Below are 18,988 nucleotides of genomic sequence, written 5' to 3' on the forward strand. Positions count from 1 at the left end.
AAGCAGTGGGGTCATGCCCACTAATACCAATCATAGCCACCCACCTCTGCCCTAAGCACCTTGTCTGTACCTAGGGCATGCTGTGGGAGGTGAAGGAATTCTGCAAGGAACATCACTGGATGACAGGCATTCATAAGTTCCTGCAAGCCTGGGGGCCTCAGAAGCTGGAGTCCATGAGAGGTTGTCCCATCAAGAACTACATGATGCTGGTGAGCCGCGTGAACATGTGGCAGACGGATGTCTCCAATATACCTAAGAAGTTGATCACAAAAGGCAGATTGCTGCAGCTGAACTGCTATCACATACAGGCAGAGATGGGTGAGTGCTGCTTATCCTCTTTCCTTTCCTTCTACCTTCCTTATCTCATCCGCATGGCCCTCCTTGGGCCTGGAAATGTCCTTTCAAGGACTTTTGGTGAAGGCCCCTCATTGGACCTCTAGAGCCTCCCAAAGTCCCAGGTCCCAGCCCCTTCCCTTTGCAAGTAAAGGTGTGATCATTACAGATGATAGCCTCTCCATCTGTTTTGGCACTACTCATTCCCCATGCTCTTTGGGAAACATGTTTCTGTCACCTGACACTTTCTATTTTTCTGGCATGGAAGTAGTTCAAACCAAATGTGAGTGAGAAAAATCTTAGCCTACTCCTTAGGCTAGTGAGCTCAGTTTCTTTGCAGATATTCTCAGGAATCAAGAGTGCCCTTCCCCACACGCAGCAGAGTCAAAATTGACACTATAAGTTGCATGTATAAAATGTTAGTCTCCTTAACTGATGTCCTCTTACTCTGTAGTCCTAACTTCTGCAGATGGCGGAAGAATGTATTCCAATTGAAAATGAAAGCACTTTTCATTTAAAGCAGCACTTTTGGTTTAATTCAGTCTATTTTGGGTATTTGGTCAATTCAAAATTCGTACTACAGTTCTGAGTTGTTTTTATTCTCAAGTGTCCTCTGCTCCTCTTCCTCCCCAAGATGGCAGCTGGCATTGGAAAGGGCTGCTGGGCTGTGTGCTCTTCTTTGCTGGCTTCTGTCAACCCTTACTGCGGTGTGATACATCCATTCCTGGTCTCTGCCCTCCTTCTGACATTGCTGCTGCAGCATCTGTAACTAGTAGCTAGTGTAACTGTGTGTGTTCTCTTGGCTAGTAGGAGCTCAGAATGTCTACCTTTGCTAACTCAGCCCTGCATTGGATCCTGCTGGCTTTGCAGATCCATGGGATTTTAGTCAACCCTTCATTCGATCTTTGTCTTGGGCTGGCCACTCCCATAGCTTCTGCTTCAGGGTCCCTCACCCCTCTACAATGGAACCCATCCAGGCCCACTGGTTATTAAATCTCTATTATCTTATGTATCCCCTGCCATTTGGAAGTTATGGGGGACTTTGGGAGCATTGTATTTAGCCCTCTTTCTGCTGCAACACATCACATGATTTCTACCCTGCTATGGATATCTCATGTTAGCATGTGGGCAATCTGCAAGGTGATATCTTCCCTAAGTTCCACATGGAAGGTGGAGCTGAAACCCATTCTGTAATCTGTTTCCTCCTCAACCATCTCAGTTTCCCTCTTGTCTCTTATCTACCCCCACTAGACCAAGGCCTAGTTGTTGGTCTCTCTGGGTCTCTGAGAAATCTGGTTTAAAACCTAGTTTTGGTCCTCTTTTTTTTCCCCCCTCCTTTCCAATGGGAAGGATGTCTAATGCTATTGTTTACTAGCTAAAGTGTCTCTGCCTAGAAACTGGTCTTAGAAAGGTTCACAGTGGGGTAGATTGGGAAGCCATTGATTTGCACTTCTAGGAAACAGAAAGGTGGTTCCATTTTCTCACCTAGCTCCCAATAACCAATAGTGTCTGCTTCCTGCAGAAAGAATGTTCTATCAGACCCATGGTCCCCAGGGCTGCTTTCTTTATGAAGGTGGGTGGCTTTGGGTGGCTCTGAAAGAGCTTTCTTGAAAGTGCTTGCCTGCCTCACCCTCCTTGTCTTTCCTTTTCAACAAATAAAAGCACATGCCAAATTATGTAGCTTTTGGGCCACAAACTCCCCACTTTGCCCTCCCTCAACCCCACCTAAATGTATAGGGGATTCAGGCTGGCATGGGAGGAACAGGGAGGGCCTGTGGTTAGCCAACCTTCTTTCTGACCTTGGCTTTGCTCCAATGTTGTTCAGGAAGCCTCTGTTCTTTCTAGTTTGTTAGATTCTTCGTCCTTAGTCCAAGATCAGCTGGCCTCTTCAAGAAGAGCGGATGGAGAGAAAACCATGGGGTTCAGAATCATGGCTCTGCTTTTCACTGGCTGTGTGACCTCAGGTCACTGTTCAGTTCATTTATTTGTAACGACGTGATAATGCAGTCACCCACAGGGTTATGATAAGGAGGAGTAAATGAGATATTTTTTGCAGTGTTTTTAGCATTGAATAAGGCATGCAACAGGTGCTTGATTTTTTCACTTAACCTTATCCCCTTCTGTCTACTCTCATTCTTCTTATGATCTAATTTTGTCTACTTGTCCTCCAACTCTGTTCGTCTTCTGCCTGGGCTTCCCTGCACTGTGAATGACATAATTATTCACTCTTGTGAGTTAGTGTTCATCATTTATTCTTCCCTCTCCCTAACTCCACCACATACAACCTGTCACCAAATCTCTTCCATTCTTCTACCTCCTAAATATCTCTCAAATCTGTCTTCCCATCCATCTCCAACTTCTAACCCCCAGCAGCCCTCTGGTATTTTCAGTCTGTCGCTGATTTACACCATATGATGTCGCTGTTGAGCTCCTTTCTGCCATCACCTGCCTGATACTGCTGGTCTAAAAAGCAGCACAGGGGTACCTGGGTGGCTCAGTCAGTTAAGCGTCTGACTTTGGCTCAGGTCGTGATCTCACAGTTTGTGAGTTTAAGCCCCATGTCGGGCTCTGTGCTGACATCTCAGAGCCTGAAGCCTGCTTCAGATTCTGTATCTTCCTCTCTCTCTGCTCTTCCCCTGCTCATGTGCTGTCTCTCTCTCAAAGATAAAGATTTAAAAAAAATTTTTTTTAAGCAGCACAATTGCAACAGCCTAGCTACTGCTAGAGGGCACAGGGATAGTCTGGAAAAGGAGATGTTCTCTTCCTTGTGTTCTGTTCAACCTTGGATGTCCCTCCATGGCTTCCCTCTCTCTTGGTTTTCTCGGTCTCATCTCTTGGTATTGAGTCCTATTGGTTACTTCCTTCGAAGCTCCAGATGGGTCATACCCAGTGTGTCTCAATTATCTGTCCCTGGAACTCACTACCTCACTTTCTAGTTGCAGAGATGCTCATACAGGATAAGTCAGTTTATTTTCACCCCTCAAAACATAAAATAGAACAGAATGGCGCCAGGCTGCCTCAGTTTGAATATTTGCCCTGCCACTGTGTGATATATTTTTTAAGTTTTTATTTAAATTCTGGGTAGTTAACATACAGTGTAACATTAATTTCAGGTGTAAAATATCGCGATTCAGCACTTCTCTGCAGCACCCAGTGCTCATCACAAGTGCACTCCTTAATCCCCATCACCTGTTTAACCAATCCCCTCACCCGCTTCCCTTCTGGCAACCATCAGTTTCTTCTCTATATAGTTAAGAGTCTGTTTCTTGGTTTGCCTTTCTTTCTCTTTTTTTTTCCTTTGCTCATTTGTTTTGTTTCTTAAATTCCATATGAGTGAAAACGTATTTGTCTCTCTCCAACTGACTTACTTTGCTTAGCATAGTATTCTAGCTCCATCCATATTGTTGCAAATGACAAGATTTCATTCTTTTTATGGCTGAATAAGATGATATGATATAATTTATTTAACATAAATCATATATAATATAATAATATATAATATTTTATTCTATATACACACACACACCACATCTTCTTTACCCATTCATCAATGGATGGAACTTGGGCTGCTTCTATAATTTGGCTATTGTAGATAATGCTGCTGTAAACACTGGGATGCATATATCCCTTTGGATTAGTATTTTTGTATATTTTGAGTAAATGCTCAGTAGTGTGATTGCTGGATCATAGGGTAGTTCTATTTTTAACTTTTCGAGGAACCTCCATACTGTTTCCTACAGTGGCTGCAACAGTTTGCATTCCTACCAACAGTGTAATTGAGTTCCCCTTTCTCCACATTATCACCAAGACTTGTGGTTTCTTGTGTTGTTGATTTTAGCCATTCTGACAGGTGTGAGGTGATATCTCATAGTTTTGACTTGCATTTCACTGATGATGCGTGATGATGAACATTTTTTTATGTGCCTGTTACCCTTCTGAATGTCTTTTTTTGGAAAAATGTCTATTCATGCCTTCTGCCCATTTCTTAATTGGATTATTCATTTTTGGAGTGTTGTGTTTTATAAGTTCTTTATATATATATTTTACATTTATCAGATATGTCATTTGCAAAAATCATCTCTATTCTGTAAGTTGCCTTTTAGCTTTGTTGATTGTTTTCCTTTGTTGTGCAGAAGCTTTTTATTTTGATGAAGTCCCAATAGTTTATTTTTGCTTTTGTTTCTCTTGCCTCAGAAGATATATCTAAAAAGAAGTTGCTATGGCCAATGTCAAAGAGGTTACTGCCTGTATTCTCTTCTAGGATTTTTATGGTTTCAGGTCTCACATTTAGGTCTTTAATTCATTTTGAATTTATTTTCGTGTATGGTATAAGAATGTAGTCTAGTTTCACTTTTTTGCATGTAGCTGTCCAGTTTTCCCACACTACTTGTTGAAGAGACAGTCTTTTTCCCATTGGATATTCTTTCCTGCTTTGTTGAAGGTTAATTGGCCATACAGCTGTGGGTTCATTTCTGGATTTTCTATTCTGTTCCATTGATCTATGTGTCTATTTTTATGCCAGTACCATACTGCTTTGATTACTACATTATTGCTTTGTAATGTAACTTGAAGTCCAGAATTGTGATGCCTCCAACTTTGCTTTTCTTTTTCAAGATTGCCTTGGCTATTCTGGGTCTTTTGTGGTTCCATACAAATTTTAAGATTGTTGGTTCTAGCTCTGTGAAAGATGCTATTGGCATTTTGATAGGGATTGCATTAAATGTGTAGATTGCTTTGGGTAGTATAGACATTTTAACAATATTTGTTCTTTGAATTCACAAGCATGGGATGTCTTTCCATTTCTTTGTGTCAGCTTCAGTTTCTTTCATCAGTGTTTTATAGTTTTCAGAATACAGATCTTTCACCTCTTTCGTTAAGTCTATTCCTAGGTATCTTATTGTTTTTGGTGCAGCTATAAGTGGGATTAATTCCTTAATTTTTCTTTCTGCTGCTTCTTTACTGATGTATAGAAATGCAATAGATTTCTGTATGTTGATTTTATATCCTGAGACTTTACTGAATTTGTTTCTCAGATCTAGCAGTTTTTTAGTGGTCTTTTGGGTTTTCTTTTTTTTTTTTTTTAATTTTTAAAAATTTATCTATATATTTAGAGAGAGAGAGAGCACATGCGCATGCGTGCAAGTTGGGGAGGGGCAGGAGATTGAATCCCAAGCAGGCTCTACACTGTCAGTGCAGAGCTCAATGTGGAGGGAGCTGGAGGTGGGGCTTAAACTCAGGAACCATGAGATCATGACCTGAGCCGAAATCAAGTGTTGAAATCGAGTGTTGGACGCTCAATGGACTGAGCCACCCAGGTGCTCCTTAGGTTTTGTATATATAGTATCATGTCATCTATAAATAGTGAACGTTTTACTTCTTCCTTGGCTATTTGGATGCCTTCTTATTTCCTTTTGTTGTCTGATAACTATGGCTAGGACTTCCAGTACTATGTAGAATAAAAATGTTGAGAATGGACTGTAGTGGAAAACCGCTCACTTTTCCCCCCATTTAGGATGATATTAGCTTTCAGTTTTTCATATATGGCCTTTATTATATTGAGGTATGTTCCCTCCAAATCTACTTTGTTAAGGGTTTTTATCATGAATGGATATTATACTTTGTCAAATGTTTCTTCTGCATCTAATGAAATGATCATATCATTCTTTTATTAATGTGATGTACCACATTGATTGATCTGTGAATATTGAACCACCTTTGCAACCTAGGAATAAATCCCACTTGATCGAGGTGAATGATTTTTTTAATGTATTGTTGGATTCAGTTTGATAGTATTTAATTGAGAATTTGTGCACATGTGTTCAGGGATATTGACCTGCAGTTCTCTTTTTTAGTGGTGTCTTTATCTGGTTTTGGTGTCAGGGTAATGCTGCCATCATAGAATACATTTAGAAGTTTTCCTTCCTTTTCTATTTTTTGGAATAGTTTGAGAAGAATAGGTATTAACTTGTCTTTAAATATTTGGTAGAATTTGCCTATGAAGTCATCTTGTCCTGGACTTTTGTTGACATTATGTGATATTGATAAAGCTATTGAACCTCTCCTGAGGCTCAGTTTGCTTATCTGTAAAACAGGGACAATAATAGTATCTACCTCAAAGGGTTTTGTGAGTATTGAAAGGACTAATATAAGCAAAGTAGTTGACATTGTATATGGCATGTAGTAAGCAAGCATTCTATACTGTATTTCGTGGTATACTGTGTATCATATTTCTGTATTGTATTTTGCTGTCCTGGGCATATTTTAACATCTCTGAACTTAAGAGGTGTATTATGATTGATAGCATGTCAGAGTCCAGATGGCATTGTTTTTTTCTTTTTGCATGGTATATAAAATAATGATGTGTCTTATAATCAGTGTTACTTTAGTGGTGTTAGTGATTTGGTGAGGCATACTGGTGCTATTCCTGCCCTTGGAAACAGTGGAGTTGCTCATATCACCAAAGGCAGCCTCCAATCTTACTTTCTAAGCCCCATATCCACCTGACAGCTTCTTTTTTTTTTTTTCTAATCCTTAAAAACAAAACACAGATTACACATTCTTCTTGCTACTTCTTCTACTAGAGCAAAGCCACTAAGACTCCCCAAACAGAAAACTTTTATCAGGATAGGTTGTTCTACTATTCGTGAGCATGTCATTCCCGTGCCTTTACACATGCTATTTCATCTGCTTGGCATGCCTTTGGCCCCTGGAGCATTAGCTCCTCACAGCATTCAGCTCCAGTGTTCCCTGCTGGAGGAGGCCTTTCCCAGCTTCCTCAGGGCTCCTCTCCTTTCACTATGTCAGGCTGGGCACTTGCAGAGCATTTATCGCACTGGTTTGTGATTGTCCATTTGTTTGTCTATCTCTGTCACCACGTTGTGAACTTCTGAGGGTGGGAACATTTTCTGTCTCACCCACCCACTCTGGTCTCCCGGTGTCCAGCATAGCCTTTAGTAGCTGTGGATAGCCGTGGATAGCACCAGTGGATAGCAGCTGGCCAGACACTGGGCGGGGGTCCAGTAAGTGTTCACTGAGTCAGGGAATGAATTTGTGGTCTGGCTTCCCCATTACCCCTCCCCCACTGTGGACCCACAGCGCTTGACCAGCACCCCTTCTCTTCATGCACCTCCTAACACCGAACCTTCTCCTGTCTTCAGAATCCAAGCTGGATGGCATCAGGAAGGACATTCTTACACATGTGCAGAATGAGTGCTGGACCCGCAGTCAGCAACTAATAACGGAGCTCACAGATTTCACGGAGGTCTTCCAAACCATCAACTCAGACATACATACCATTGCACGGTGCTCCCAGAAGGTGGGCTTTTCTCATCCTTCCTTCCCAGCTTATCCAGGGGCCCATCTTGCTCACATGCTCAACACACTCTCTTCAGGTCTCTGCTGAGCTCCCATTGGGGCTTGATGCTTGTAAACTGTGCTCACATGTGTGATCTGTCCTTACTCTCACTCTGTTCTCGTGGCCCTCAGTTTCCTCATGTCAGGGAGAAGCCCTGGTGTGAGAGAGACTCTGTGACAGTCAGCTAGGGATCTGTCACCCTGTCATCAGGGTAATGACTTGGTGGGGGAGGAGCCTGCTGTCTTCAGAGAGACCTGGGTCAGATGGGATCTGATCCCACAGTGCCCCTGATCCCAGTTGGGTAAAGGTGGCTGTTGGGGTCTGGGGCCCCTAGAAGATGGGAGTTCCCCTCAGAATGAGCCCAAACTGGTGCACAGGGTTGTGGGGGTGCCGGTCTCATGCTGTAGCCCCCTGCAGTTGAACCAGGCCAACGAGCAGTATGCAGAGCTGGAGAAGCGAATGGAATATATACGGGCACTCCACGAACTCATCCGCAACCACTTTAGCCTCTTTAGTGCTGAGAATGAGGCACTGGACATCTCGGTGAGAAGGCAGTTGGGGAAGTCACCCATGCCTCCCAGTCTCCCTCCCCCACAGCCACACCTACCTGACCGCACTCCCCTTGCCCCACAGCTACTGGATGTGTGGGAGGCATTTCAATTTGAGAAAAGCCAGGCCTCAGAGTTCCTGCTCAGCAAGCGACATGCCATTGTGCCCAAGCTGCAGCAGCTAATAGCAGCGGCACTTGTGGAGCTGGAAGGTCTGATTGAGAACGCCCTATCTGGCCCCTTCATGGATCCTGCGCAAGAACAGAGGAGCATGGAGCGTCAGCTCATCTCCCTGGAGCGTCAGTTCCAGAACACAGCCAGTCACCTCAGTGAACTGCACCATGCCTATGCCACCTTCACCGGTACTGAGGATCCCTGCTCCCTCTACCACCATCCTGTGAGAGACCCATCAACCGAGATAAGGGTCCTGTATCCTGAGTGTCCCTAAGCAAGTCTCGGGAATCACATACCTTCATTTTAGTCTCTTTTATAAATGAAAATTACAGGACAGAACCTTTGTACATTGGCTATGTTAAGGGCTCTGCTTAGCGAGGGAAGACAGAGGGCTCACAGTCTGGTAGGGAAGGCAAATCGGTGAATGTTACATTAGAATGTGATGGGGCTGAAGGGCTAAAAGCCTCTGCAGGGGAAATGTAAAGGTGCCCTCATTGTAGTCCTTAGCTGATCCAGCCCAGTCCTGTACCAGGCTGCAGGTCCCAGCTAAAAATAGGTCTTGATAAGTCATAGCCCCTGCTTCCAGCCAATGTAGTGTAGAGGGGCAGCTGCCGAGGGTCTCCCTGGCCCACAGAGGAGACCAGGGCAGAACTATTGGTCTTAGCCCTCTGTACAAAGGGGTGCAGCTAGACTGGTTCCCTTCTGCACATTAAGAACTTTGTGGGCTCAAGTTTCTCCTTTCAGATTCAGTCACTTCTTTTGGTTACTTTTATCCCCTGGAAGGGCACACTGCTTCTGAGTTGCCTCTTTGCCAACTACCAACGATTACCAACTCTGCCTGTGGGCATCCCTAGTCCCAGGGCCGTTTGGCCAAATGTAGGGTGGAGGGGACACCTTGGGACCATCCTTAAGCAAGGGACTTTTTTCTTCAGCCAAGTATGGAGAGACCCTCTAACTGACATAGACTACAAACCTTAAACTTTTCTCTAGGGATTGGGTATGTTTGTGAAAAGGCAGAGTAGGGGCCTCAAGCCTTGTGATGCTAGGCCCAGGAAGCCGGAGAGCATGCTTTTAGTTCCATCGTCCATCCCTAGCTCTTCACCAAACTCCCAGCTTTTGTTAAAATAATCCAGGATCTTAAAGCTAGATTATTAATACTATTCTATATTTTCCATTATGTATCTTATTTTAATTAATACTTTAAAAAAAAGTTTATTTTCAGAGAGAGAGAGAACACAAGTAGAGGAGGGACAGAGAGAGGGAGAGAGGGAGAGTCTTGAGCAGGATCCACACTGTCAGCGCAGAGCCTGACACAGGGCCTGAACCCATGAACCATGAGATCATGACCTGAGCCAGAATCAAGAGTTGGACATTTAACTGCCTAAGCCACCCTGGCACCCCAATCTTAATAGTTTTGACATTTGCTTGGTTTTATAACCAAGTTATCAACTATTTTCACATATAAGGTTTACTGGTTTTGTTTACCCACTCCCTTTTGTTTTTTTTTTAATCAAAGTATGGTTGACAACCAATGTTACAGTAGTTTCAGATGTACAAGATAGTGATTTGACAAGTGCTTCTATACATTCTGCTGTGCTCACCACAAGTGTAGCCACCATCTGTCACCATACATCGCTATTACAGTACCATCAACTATATCCCCATGCTGTGCCTTTCATCCCTGCGACTTTTCCGTTCCATAACCAGGCACTGTAACTCTCCCTCCCCTTCACCCATTTTGCCCAACCTGCCACCTCCCTCCCCTCTGGCAGCTCTCAGTTTGTTCTCTGTATTTATGGGTCTGTTTTCTGCTTTTTGTTTTGTTTATTCACTGGTTTTGTTTTTTTAGATTCCACACATGAATGATATCACATGGTATTTGTCTTTCTCTCTCTGACTCATTTTTTTTTTTTTTTTTTTTTTTAAGCAATATGTTTAATTGGATGATTTCCACAAACTATACACGAGGTTTCTAACCATCACAATTCAGTGAAGTACAAAACATTAAGTTACGGGCTGTGGGAAGAGAAGGCGGCACCCATGGTGGCACCTTCCAATCCTGGTTGGTCTAGGGGTGGGGGTGGGGTAAGGTTTCATTTTAAACTGAGCCCCTCATTTCAATGTACAAAAGAATTACTCTGATCGATATTAAATTGTATTGAAAACAAAATGGACTAAAAAGCAACTACTATTCTATGTTGGGGTGGAAATGGGAAGAGAGAATGAGTCCTTCGAAGCAGGAGGGGAGACAGTCGGGGGAAGGTTCTGTGGCCGCGACCCTAGGTGGTCACTCACGCTGCTCCATTTTTACTTTCGGTGGTCTCAGGAAGGTCCGATTTTTCTTCTCTTTCTTCCCCTTTGTATTTGCTTGGAAGTTCCGCCAGCTGTCCACACGACCATCTCGACTTTCCTCAAAGTTTTTCTGCCACTCCCTTTCTCGTTTGGCTTTTTCTTGAGCTTCAATCTCTTCTTCCCTTTGTCGCTTCCTTTCGTGCATCTCTTTGGCTTCTCTCTCTTTCCTTTTAATTTCCAGCTCAGCAAAGAGTTTCATGGTCTGTTTATATACTGCTTGTTTGAACAGCTCAGGATCATCCTCCTCCACATTTGTAGGTTTTCCTTCCTTCTTTAATTGCTTTTTTCGCTCTTTCACAGTGTGTTCCACGTATTCTTTTCCTGCCTGAATTACATCCAGGGCCCTCTTCTTTTGTTCCTGATCCAGTAGCAACTTGTAAGCTTTGTCCACAGCTTCAAAAGCCTTTTGTGCTCTGTCAGCATCATCTTGGTTTTTGTCAGGATGCACCAATATGGATAACTGTCGAAACCTCTTTTTTATTTCTTCATCTGTCACTTCAGGATCTATCTGAAGAACCTCAAATGGGTTCAAATTGAAGTAGGAGGAACCAGGACGGGTCAATCTTTCAATCTGATTTTTGGATGTTAGAACTGAATCTCTCTTCTCTATTTGTTTGACCTCACTGTAGAAGGTCATAAATGCTTCCTCAGTGCTCCCTCCGCCAGCCGAAGCCCCGCTCTCTCCTGGAGCCGCCATTTCCCCCTCTCTGACTCATTTCATTTAGCATAATGCCCTCTAGGTCCATCCATGTTGTTGCACTGCCATTTTTAGAAATACCTCATCTTTTCATTATTTTCATTCTTAAATGGCAGCAATATTTCTTTGAGTATTTATTTTTTCTAAGAAGGGAGTTAGAGGTGTTAAAATTTCTAAGTTCTTTATGTCTAGGATGACTTTATAACGTCCTTATATCACAGATTGGCTAGATATTGAATTCTGAAGCCACAGACATTTTTTTTCTCCAAACCTAGGATATTGCATCATTGTCTTCTGATATTTAGCATTGTACGCCAATCTGTTATCAATCTGATTTTTTTTTTCCTGGGCAGGTAATCTGTTTATCAGTTATTTGATAATGGCTCTTAGATTTGCTCTGGTCTCCTTCCAGAATTCATACTTGTATATTGGATTTTCTGGATCTCTTCTCCATTTCTTTTATCTTCAGCATCATTCATTCCTGTATTCTGAATTCTGAGGAAATATCATGAGCTTATCTTATAAACTTCCATTTTCTCGGCATCTACTCTGTAATTTCCATTGCATTTAGAAGTACACACATATTATATGTATACGCATGCTTATGTGCACATGTATATGTATATAAGTATATGCATATGTGAATATATACCTGAATATATTTCCTAGCCCTGTCTACTGAAGAGACTAAGAAGCAAAGACACTCCAACAGCAAGAAGCAACTTTGTGTCCTGGTCTTAGTTGCTAATATCATTCCCTACTAGGGCTCCTCAGAAAATGGGTGACTCCAGGGCTGTCACAGGGTAGGTACAAGATGAGCCTAGAATATCTTTTTAAGGTCTTAAGGACACAGAAGGGATGCCAGCTGTCCAAATCTGAGGCAATTTTAGCACTGAAGTACAAAGTAAACTATTGGAAAAATAGGAATTTATAATCCACACTGATAATAAGTAGATAAATAAGTGAGGGAGAAATGAGGACTTGCACTTACAATAGAATGCCTAGAGCCAACTGATAAATGTAGAAGGAGAAAAATTGGAGGGAAAAATCATCATTTTGCAAACATTCTGGTAAATGTTGGATCAGGTAAAGTCATCAGTGGGGCAAATTCGATGAGATGTAGAATATTTGCACAGTCTTAGAGATTCTCCTACAGAGACTACTTATTAGTTGCAAGGGAGGGGAGAAAAAACACTAGCAATTATTTAGTAGAGAAATTGGGCAACATTTTGACCAGGTGATCAAAGTTAACATCACCAATGAGAGACAGACATCATGTGCCTCCAGACATGATACCCAGAGAACACAACATTACCTATTCAGTAGTCCAGCTGAGAATGAATAACTTCAGTCATGAAAAGAATCATATAAACACAACATGAGGAACTTTCTGTTAACAAAAAAGGGAGAAAAGGGTCAATATACTTCAAAAATGTCTGTTAGAAAAGATTAAAGCTATGGGGAATGTTCTAGATTAAAAGAAGTTAAAGAGACATGACAAGTAAATGTGGTACTTGATTCTGGTCTGGGTGCTGTAGTTGAGGGGGAAAATGCTATAGGACCTTATTAGGTCAATTGACAACATTGGAACATGGACTATAGGTTAAAGAATTGTATCAATATAATATATGAAGTTGATAATTATAGTTATATAAGAGAATATCCCTATTCTTAGGGAATACACAGTATTTGGGGGGTAAATAGGGCCATGATATATGTAACTTACCCTCAAATAGCTCAGTAAAGAATTGTGTGTTGGTGTATACATATGCCCATATACATACAGAGCCTGTAAACACAAGTGATAAAATGGGTAAAATGTTAACAAATGGTATACATATATTCTTTTACTGCTCTTTCTTGCAACTTTAAAAAATTTGAAATCACTTCTAAATAAAGTTTTAAAATGCAATGAAACTTACTGAGTAGATACCACAGCAAATGTGTGTCAGAGGATATTTGCTGTTAATCCTCAAGAGTGTATCTTCTCACGTGTCTGGGGATACAATGCCTGCTCTTTTTTTTTTTTTTTTTTTTAATCTTTTTAACGTTTATTTATTTTTGAGACAGAGAGAGACAGAGCATGAACGGGGGAGGGGCAGAGAGAGAGAGACAGACAGACAGAATCTGAAGCAGGCTCCAGGCTCTGAGCCATCAGCCCAGAGCCCGACGCGGGGCTCGAACTCACGGACCTTGAGATCGTGACCTGAGTTGAAGTCGTACGCTTAACCGACTCAGCCACCAAGGTGCCCCAATGCCTGCTCTTTCTTACAGAGGAAGTTCTTCACTTGTCCAAGATTTGATGTTGACACAACTGCTATCAAAGATTATATGAGTCTCTAGCCAGATCTTTTGAGTTCAGACAAAGGAAGATTGGAAGGGTTTAAATTTACTATCATTTTTTTTTCTGGCCAGATGAGAGCTTTGATAGCCTGATAGTGATTCTCAGTCTTTCATTATTCTGCTCTCCATGATGGATGATGCTTACACATGTAAGATTCATGATTCCCATCATTTGGGTATTATTTTATCCCTTTTTCTCTCACTGAAGAAAGTATACTGGAACTCAGATGAATGAGAATGACAACTTTACTGTAATATCCTTGAGTCTAGTCAGATATATTTTAAGTAAATTACAAATCTCAGTACCATAACTATTATTAACTGCAAATTACTTTTGACACATATCTCACAACGAAATATAAATAATTGGTCAAGGATTATGCAGCAGCTTATGAGATGAAGGGAGGGAATAATGGCCAGAAGTACACAAAATAGGAAGCATCACCATTTACCCCTTATGGTCCTCTCTATAGACCAGATCTTTTTTCATATGCATCTCACTGGATTTATTCATTTGTCTAACAGGTATTCCTTGAGTGCCTATATTGTACACCAGGCTTGAGGTATATCAATAGATAAATAACATCCCCCCCCCCCCCACCCTCATGGGCCCACCATTGTAGCAGGGAGAGAAAGACAACAAATTATAAACATAAAATATAACCAAATTATGGAGTCACCTTGGGTGGTTTAGTCAGTTAAGCATCTGACTCTTGATTTCAGCTCAGTTCATGATCTCATAATTTGTGGGATCAAGTCCCACGTTAGGCTCTGCACTGTCAGCAGAGCCTTCTTGGGATTCTCTCTCCCTCTCTCTTTGCCCCTCCCCTACTTGCACACAGCTCTCTCTCTCAAAATAAATAAATAAACTTAAAAATATATGTATGTATCTAACCAAATTATGGAGTGCATTAGAAGGTGATAAGTGGCATAGAAAAAAGAATAGAGAAGGTAAGAGGTGTTGAGAATGCCAGAGAGGGTAGAAAGCAGTTTTTAACGGGTTGGGCTACACAGGCCTCATGCAGAGGGACTTGAATTTGGTGAAGAAGTGAGGTATATGGTTTTCTAAGGGAAGAGTGTTCCAGAAAGAATGAGCTACCCGTCAGAGGCTCTCAGCAGGAGAAGGCATACCTGGGGTGTATACAAGCATCAGCAAAGAGCCTGGTGTGTCTGGAGCAGAGTGAGATGGAAACTAACAGAAGAGGAACCCTTCCCTTTTGCTGCCATCACATTTTCCCAGATAGCCTTTCCTTGGAATAACTATCTCTTAGATGGTCCCCGTCTACAATAGTCCCCACTGGACAATTTTGGACACCCCATCCCTGGCACTTTCAGGACCTTCCTTCCTGCCATTATGGGCTCTTGACAGACAACTCCCTGTCGTGCCCCTCCCCTGCACCCAGCCCAGGCCTTAACCTGCCCTGTCCCTCAGGGGAGGAGAGTCCTGTGCCCTTGCCAGTCTGCGGGACCCGTCCAATCGTGCAGCAGCAGCGCATCTGGCACCTGTACCGAGTCATCTCTGAAAACATCAGTGAATGGAAGTGCATGGCTTTTGCCAAGGTGCTGACACCCTTTCTTGGAGCCCCTGCCTCAGAGTGGAGAGTCTGCAGGGGTGGGCGGGAAAGGGTATCCAGCTAACAGTGAGCCTTCCTCCCTCCAGTTCAGCATGACTATGGCCCAGGAGAAGACAGATGGCTGGCTGACAGAGGCGGCCCGGCTGAGCACGACCCTGGGGCTGTACAGCCCGGTTCTGCAGCGCTGTATGCACATGCTGGAGGAGTTTCGCATCTACCTGCCAATACTTAGCAGGCTGGGCAGCTTCCAGCTGCAGAACTTAAACTTCCAAGTCCTCCTGCGAGGTGTGTTTTGGGTAGAGTCAGAGGGGAGGGGAAGGGAAGTACAGGGGGATTAGAACAATGTAAGGACTCAGTTCCCTGCTGCTCCTGTAGGAAACACCTTTCCTCCCTGGGTTGCTCCCTGCCTTTGCCCCACAGGGATAAACATTTCTAACCTCATGCACACCATGTGAGTCTCCTCTGCTGACTTGGGCTAAACTCAAGCTACAGTCTTAGCTCTGGGCTCTGTGTTGTGTTCTGGACCCTAGGTTCTGGGTTCTTGGCTCTATGTTGTGCTTTGAGATCTGCTGTCTGGGAGCTGGGCTGGGCTGGGCTGGGCTCAGGGTTGCAGATCTGGGCTCTAGGATATGGGCTGGATTCTGCCATGTACTGAGTGTTGCTCTGACTTGTCCCCTCTACCTCCAGCCTTAGGGCTGGGCAGTCTTCAGAACACGGAACTCCTTACACTGGGCCAGCTGCTAACTTGTCCGCTGCTCGAATTTGCAGATCAAATCAATCAGGTGGGGCCCTCCAGAGAGAAGGAGTTGATCCAAGCCCAGAACCTATGTGCTAAACTCTAATAGAGACAGTTAAGTCCCAGCAGCCCCTTGAGACAGGGGACAGTAGATACTGGCTTGTGGGTGGGAAGGCGGGAGGTTGAGTTTTTGGTCCTGCCTGGGGGGTGTGGGGATCTGATGGGTGGTCTCAGACTCTGCCTGAGAGCATGCCCCATACCCAGAAGGAACTGGGTGGCAGCCCCAAATTTGTGGGCACACAGGATGGCAGATGTCCTCCAACACTTGCCCTGTTCCAATATGAACTGATTAAGGCACTATCTGCTCAACTGAAACCTTGCAAAAGAGTAGGCTTCAAGGCAGCAGCCCTAGGTCAAAGTATGCTGCCGATGGCCTACCTGAGGCCAAATGGTCCCACTCTACATTTCTGAGACTTCCATTCCCCTGAGCCCTAGCCCTGGAGTCCCACTTTCAAGGCTATCCCCTGAGCCATCACCCAGTGCTAGTTCCTGAGACCCAGCTGTTCCAGATCTGGCAGTGTGAAAACGAACAAATCCGTGCCCAAGAAACTCTCCGGCGGCTGCAGCGGGTCTGGGAGGCACGCCAGCTGCGACTGATCAACTTCATCCTGTATGTACCCTATGAGCCCCCAGCCTTGGAGCGCTCCAAGAGGCAAATGTTCCATAGCCCCCAGTGGGAGGTGGTGAGCAAGGATAGCGGCACCTTCATCCTTTCAGGTGAGACCCAGCTCTTGTCCAGTTATAGCCCTCTGCTAGGGGCCACATTTGTCCACCACATCCACACAACCCTGCCCAATCTGGCTTCTCTAGCCAGGGCCCCATCCTTACTGAGCAACCTGAGACATCTGTCTGTTCTGAGACAGTTCTTCCATGTAGCACCTGTATAGTCTTAATCTTGGGAGCCCCCTGCTCCCTCCCTCCTACCCAATGCCTGGTCCTTTCAGCAAAGGTCCTTCCCTTTCTGGGTGGACTAAAAAAAATCCCTCACAGTCATGTCTCTCCATTTTCCAGTGCTCTTTCCTCTAGATTGCATCCTGTTGTCGGATCTCTTGCCCCATTCATTCACTCTTTTGTCATTCCTGCATCAAACCTACCTGCCTTCTCGGAGCCAAACACAAGAGACCTTGAGATTTACAGTCCAAGTCCTGTCCTCTAGGAGCTCCTAGTCCAGTGAGAGAGGATGATAGAATAGAGATAAGTGCATGATGGAGAATTTAACTGAGGGCAGTAGAATCTCAGAAAGAGGACTAGCTTCAAAGGACTGGGGAGAGTCAGAGGAATCTTCTTTTCCCGCAGGCAAAGGCCTCATTGCTGACTCCTGAAGGAGCAGAAGTTTGCCAAACTTACAAGGAGAGAAGGGCATGCTGGGCAGAGAGAACAGCATATGTACAGGCACCCAAGATGGTATAGTTAGGGAACTGCCAGTAGAGGAGAAATTGTCTTATCCAATCCACTTGAAACTCAACTGGCAAATTCAAAGTTAGCTAAATAGAGAGATCATAAAATATGAGATATACATGGCTTAAAATTTTTACTTTAGCTTAAAACATATAAACATAACCTTTTAGCCTGAGGACAAGGGCTTGACCTTGATTTGCAGTCGACTGATAGAAGTTCCTCACTGCCTTTCCTGCATTAATGCATTGTCCGCCATTTCCACTTTCAGCTTCTGTAAAGTTGAGCAGTGACATGAAGACACTTGTGAAGTTGCTGGAGTCCAAAATTTTTCTAGATTTTATTATAGTTTCCCAAGTTTTAAAAATTGACTGGCCTAGGGGCACATGGTGGCTCAGACAGTTAAGCAACTGACTTTGGATCTCAGCTCAGGTCTTCATGTCAGGGTTGTGAGTTCAAGCCCTACACTGGGCTCCCTGCTGGGCATGAAGCCTACTTAAAAAAAAAAAATTGGAGTATACCTAATTTAATATCATGTTTTTATCAGCTCACCTTTACTGAAGGTTTTCCATAGTTTCCATAGAACCAGCAACTCTTCCTCACCCATATTTCAGTGGTTAACATAATATGAGATCAAATTCTGTAATTAAGATTATAACTCACATGGACAGGCTTTAAACACACTCTGACTCTAGGAGAGCATACTTTGCAACTAGTGGAAGAAAAAATGTTTGAGTCTTCTAGGGAATAGCTTGAGAACTGAGTTTCAGTATAATTTGGGTATTCACCACCCCTGCCCTTGCCCCATCTGCCTGCCAGCTCCGCTCAGCTAGAACCCACTCTTCCTCAGATTACAGCAGCTTGCAGGATTCTATCCAGGAGAGTCTTCAGGTATTGTTCAAGATCCTGGCCATCCAAAAGTCAGGAGACTTAAACAAAATAGCTTTGGAGTGGGTGACCATCATGCATAGCCTGAGTGAGTACAGGCCTCTAGCCTGGAGAGTGGGTGGGATCTAGGGCGGGAATGCCCAGAGGGATGGGGTGAGAGGTGGGGGTTGGGTGGGGGAAGACCAGAAGGACAGAGCGAGGACCTTCTTCTTACTTCTTGGGCTCAGGTGACCAGGTGAAAGTTTATTTACAGGACAAGTTTGCTCTCCAAGGAAGGTCCCTGGGTCCTGCTGAGTATTTGGGGGTGGGGCACCCTGAGAGGTCAGGGTCAGCTGGACCTTGTGGAAGCTGGAACCCTAGCCTCCCTCCAGTGATCCTTTGGTGCTCACACAGGTGCCCTGCTGGAGGTGTGGGTGACTTTCCAGCAGAAGTGGATTTTTCTGAATAAAGTTCTGTATGAGATGAAGATCGAGTTTCCTAGTTCCGACCTGGTAGGAAAGAGGGGTGAGGCAGGTGGACAAGGGCTACTGCATA

General features: G+C 43.8%; 2 protein-coding genes across 16 annotated transcripts in view; one reads left to right on the plus strand and one right to left on the minus strand.

Moving 5' to 3' along the window:
* DNHD1 (dynein heavy chain domain 1) overlaps positions 1-18,988 on the plus strand; it is an 80,782-nt gene that overhangs the window by 31,387 nt on the left and 30,407 nt on the right. For 9 of the 15 annotated variants that reach the window (XR_009249722.1, XR_009249724.1, XR_009249723.1 and 6 more), the window contains 10 exons: positions 75-318; positions 7,491-7,648; positions 8,105-8,230; positions 8,321-8,597; positions 15,234-15,361; positions 15,462-15,660; positions 16,063-16,157; positions 16,681-16,888; positions 18,417-18,542; positions 18,848-18,945. Coding sequence is in view for 11 of the 15 variants with exons in the window: in XM_058688058.1 (XP_058544041.1) it covers positions 75-318; positions 7,491-7,648; positions 8,105-8,230; positions 8,321-8,597; positions 15,234-15,361; positions 15,462-15,660; positions 16,063-16,157; positions 16,681-16,888; positions 18,417-18,542; positions 18,848-18,945 (1,659 nt within the window). In the remaining 4 variants the exon portion in view is untranslated. Of the gene's footprint in view, positions 1-74; positions 319-7,490; positions 7,649-8,094; positions 8,598-15,233; positions 15,362-15,461; positions 15,661-16,062; positions 16,158-16,680; positions 16,889-18,416; positions 18,543-18,847; positions 18,946-18,988 lie in introns of those variants that run through there. The other 6 variants (XM_058688057.1, XM_058688061.1, XM_058688065.1 and 3 more) reach the window with 6 other exon arrangements.
* LOC131487397 (dnaJ homolog subfamily C member 8) lies at positions 10,324-11,467 on the minus strand. The gene has a single exon (XM_058688074.1). It carries the CDS (start codon positions 11,456-11,458, stop codon positions 10,697-10,699), a length of 762 nt encoding a protein of 253 aa, XP_058544057.1. The 5' UTR covers positions 11,459-11,467; the 3' UTR covers positions 10,324-10,696.

Source organism: Neofelis nebulosa, chromosome 10, assembly GCF_028018385.1.
Source record: "Neofelis nebulosa isolate mNeoNeb1 chromosome 10, mNeoNeb1.pri, whole genome shotgun sequence".
NCBI lineage: Eukaryota > Metazoa > Chordata > Mammalia > Carnivora > Felidae > Neofelis > Neofelis nebulosa.

Coding starts and splice junctions, on each gene's coding strand:
- LOC131487397 (XM_058688074.1), bottom strand. CDS start 11,458: ATGGCGGCTCCAGGAGAGAGCGGGGCTTCGGCTGGCGGAGGGAGCACT.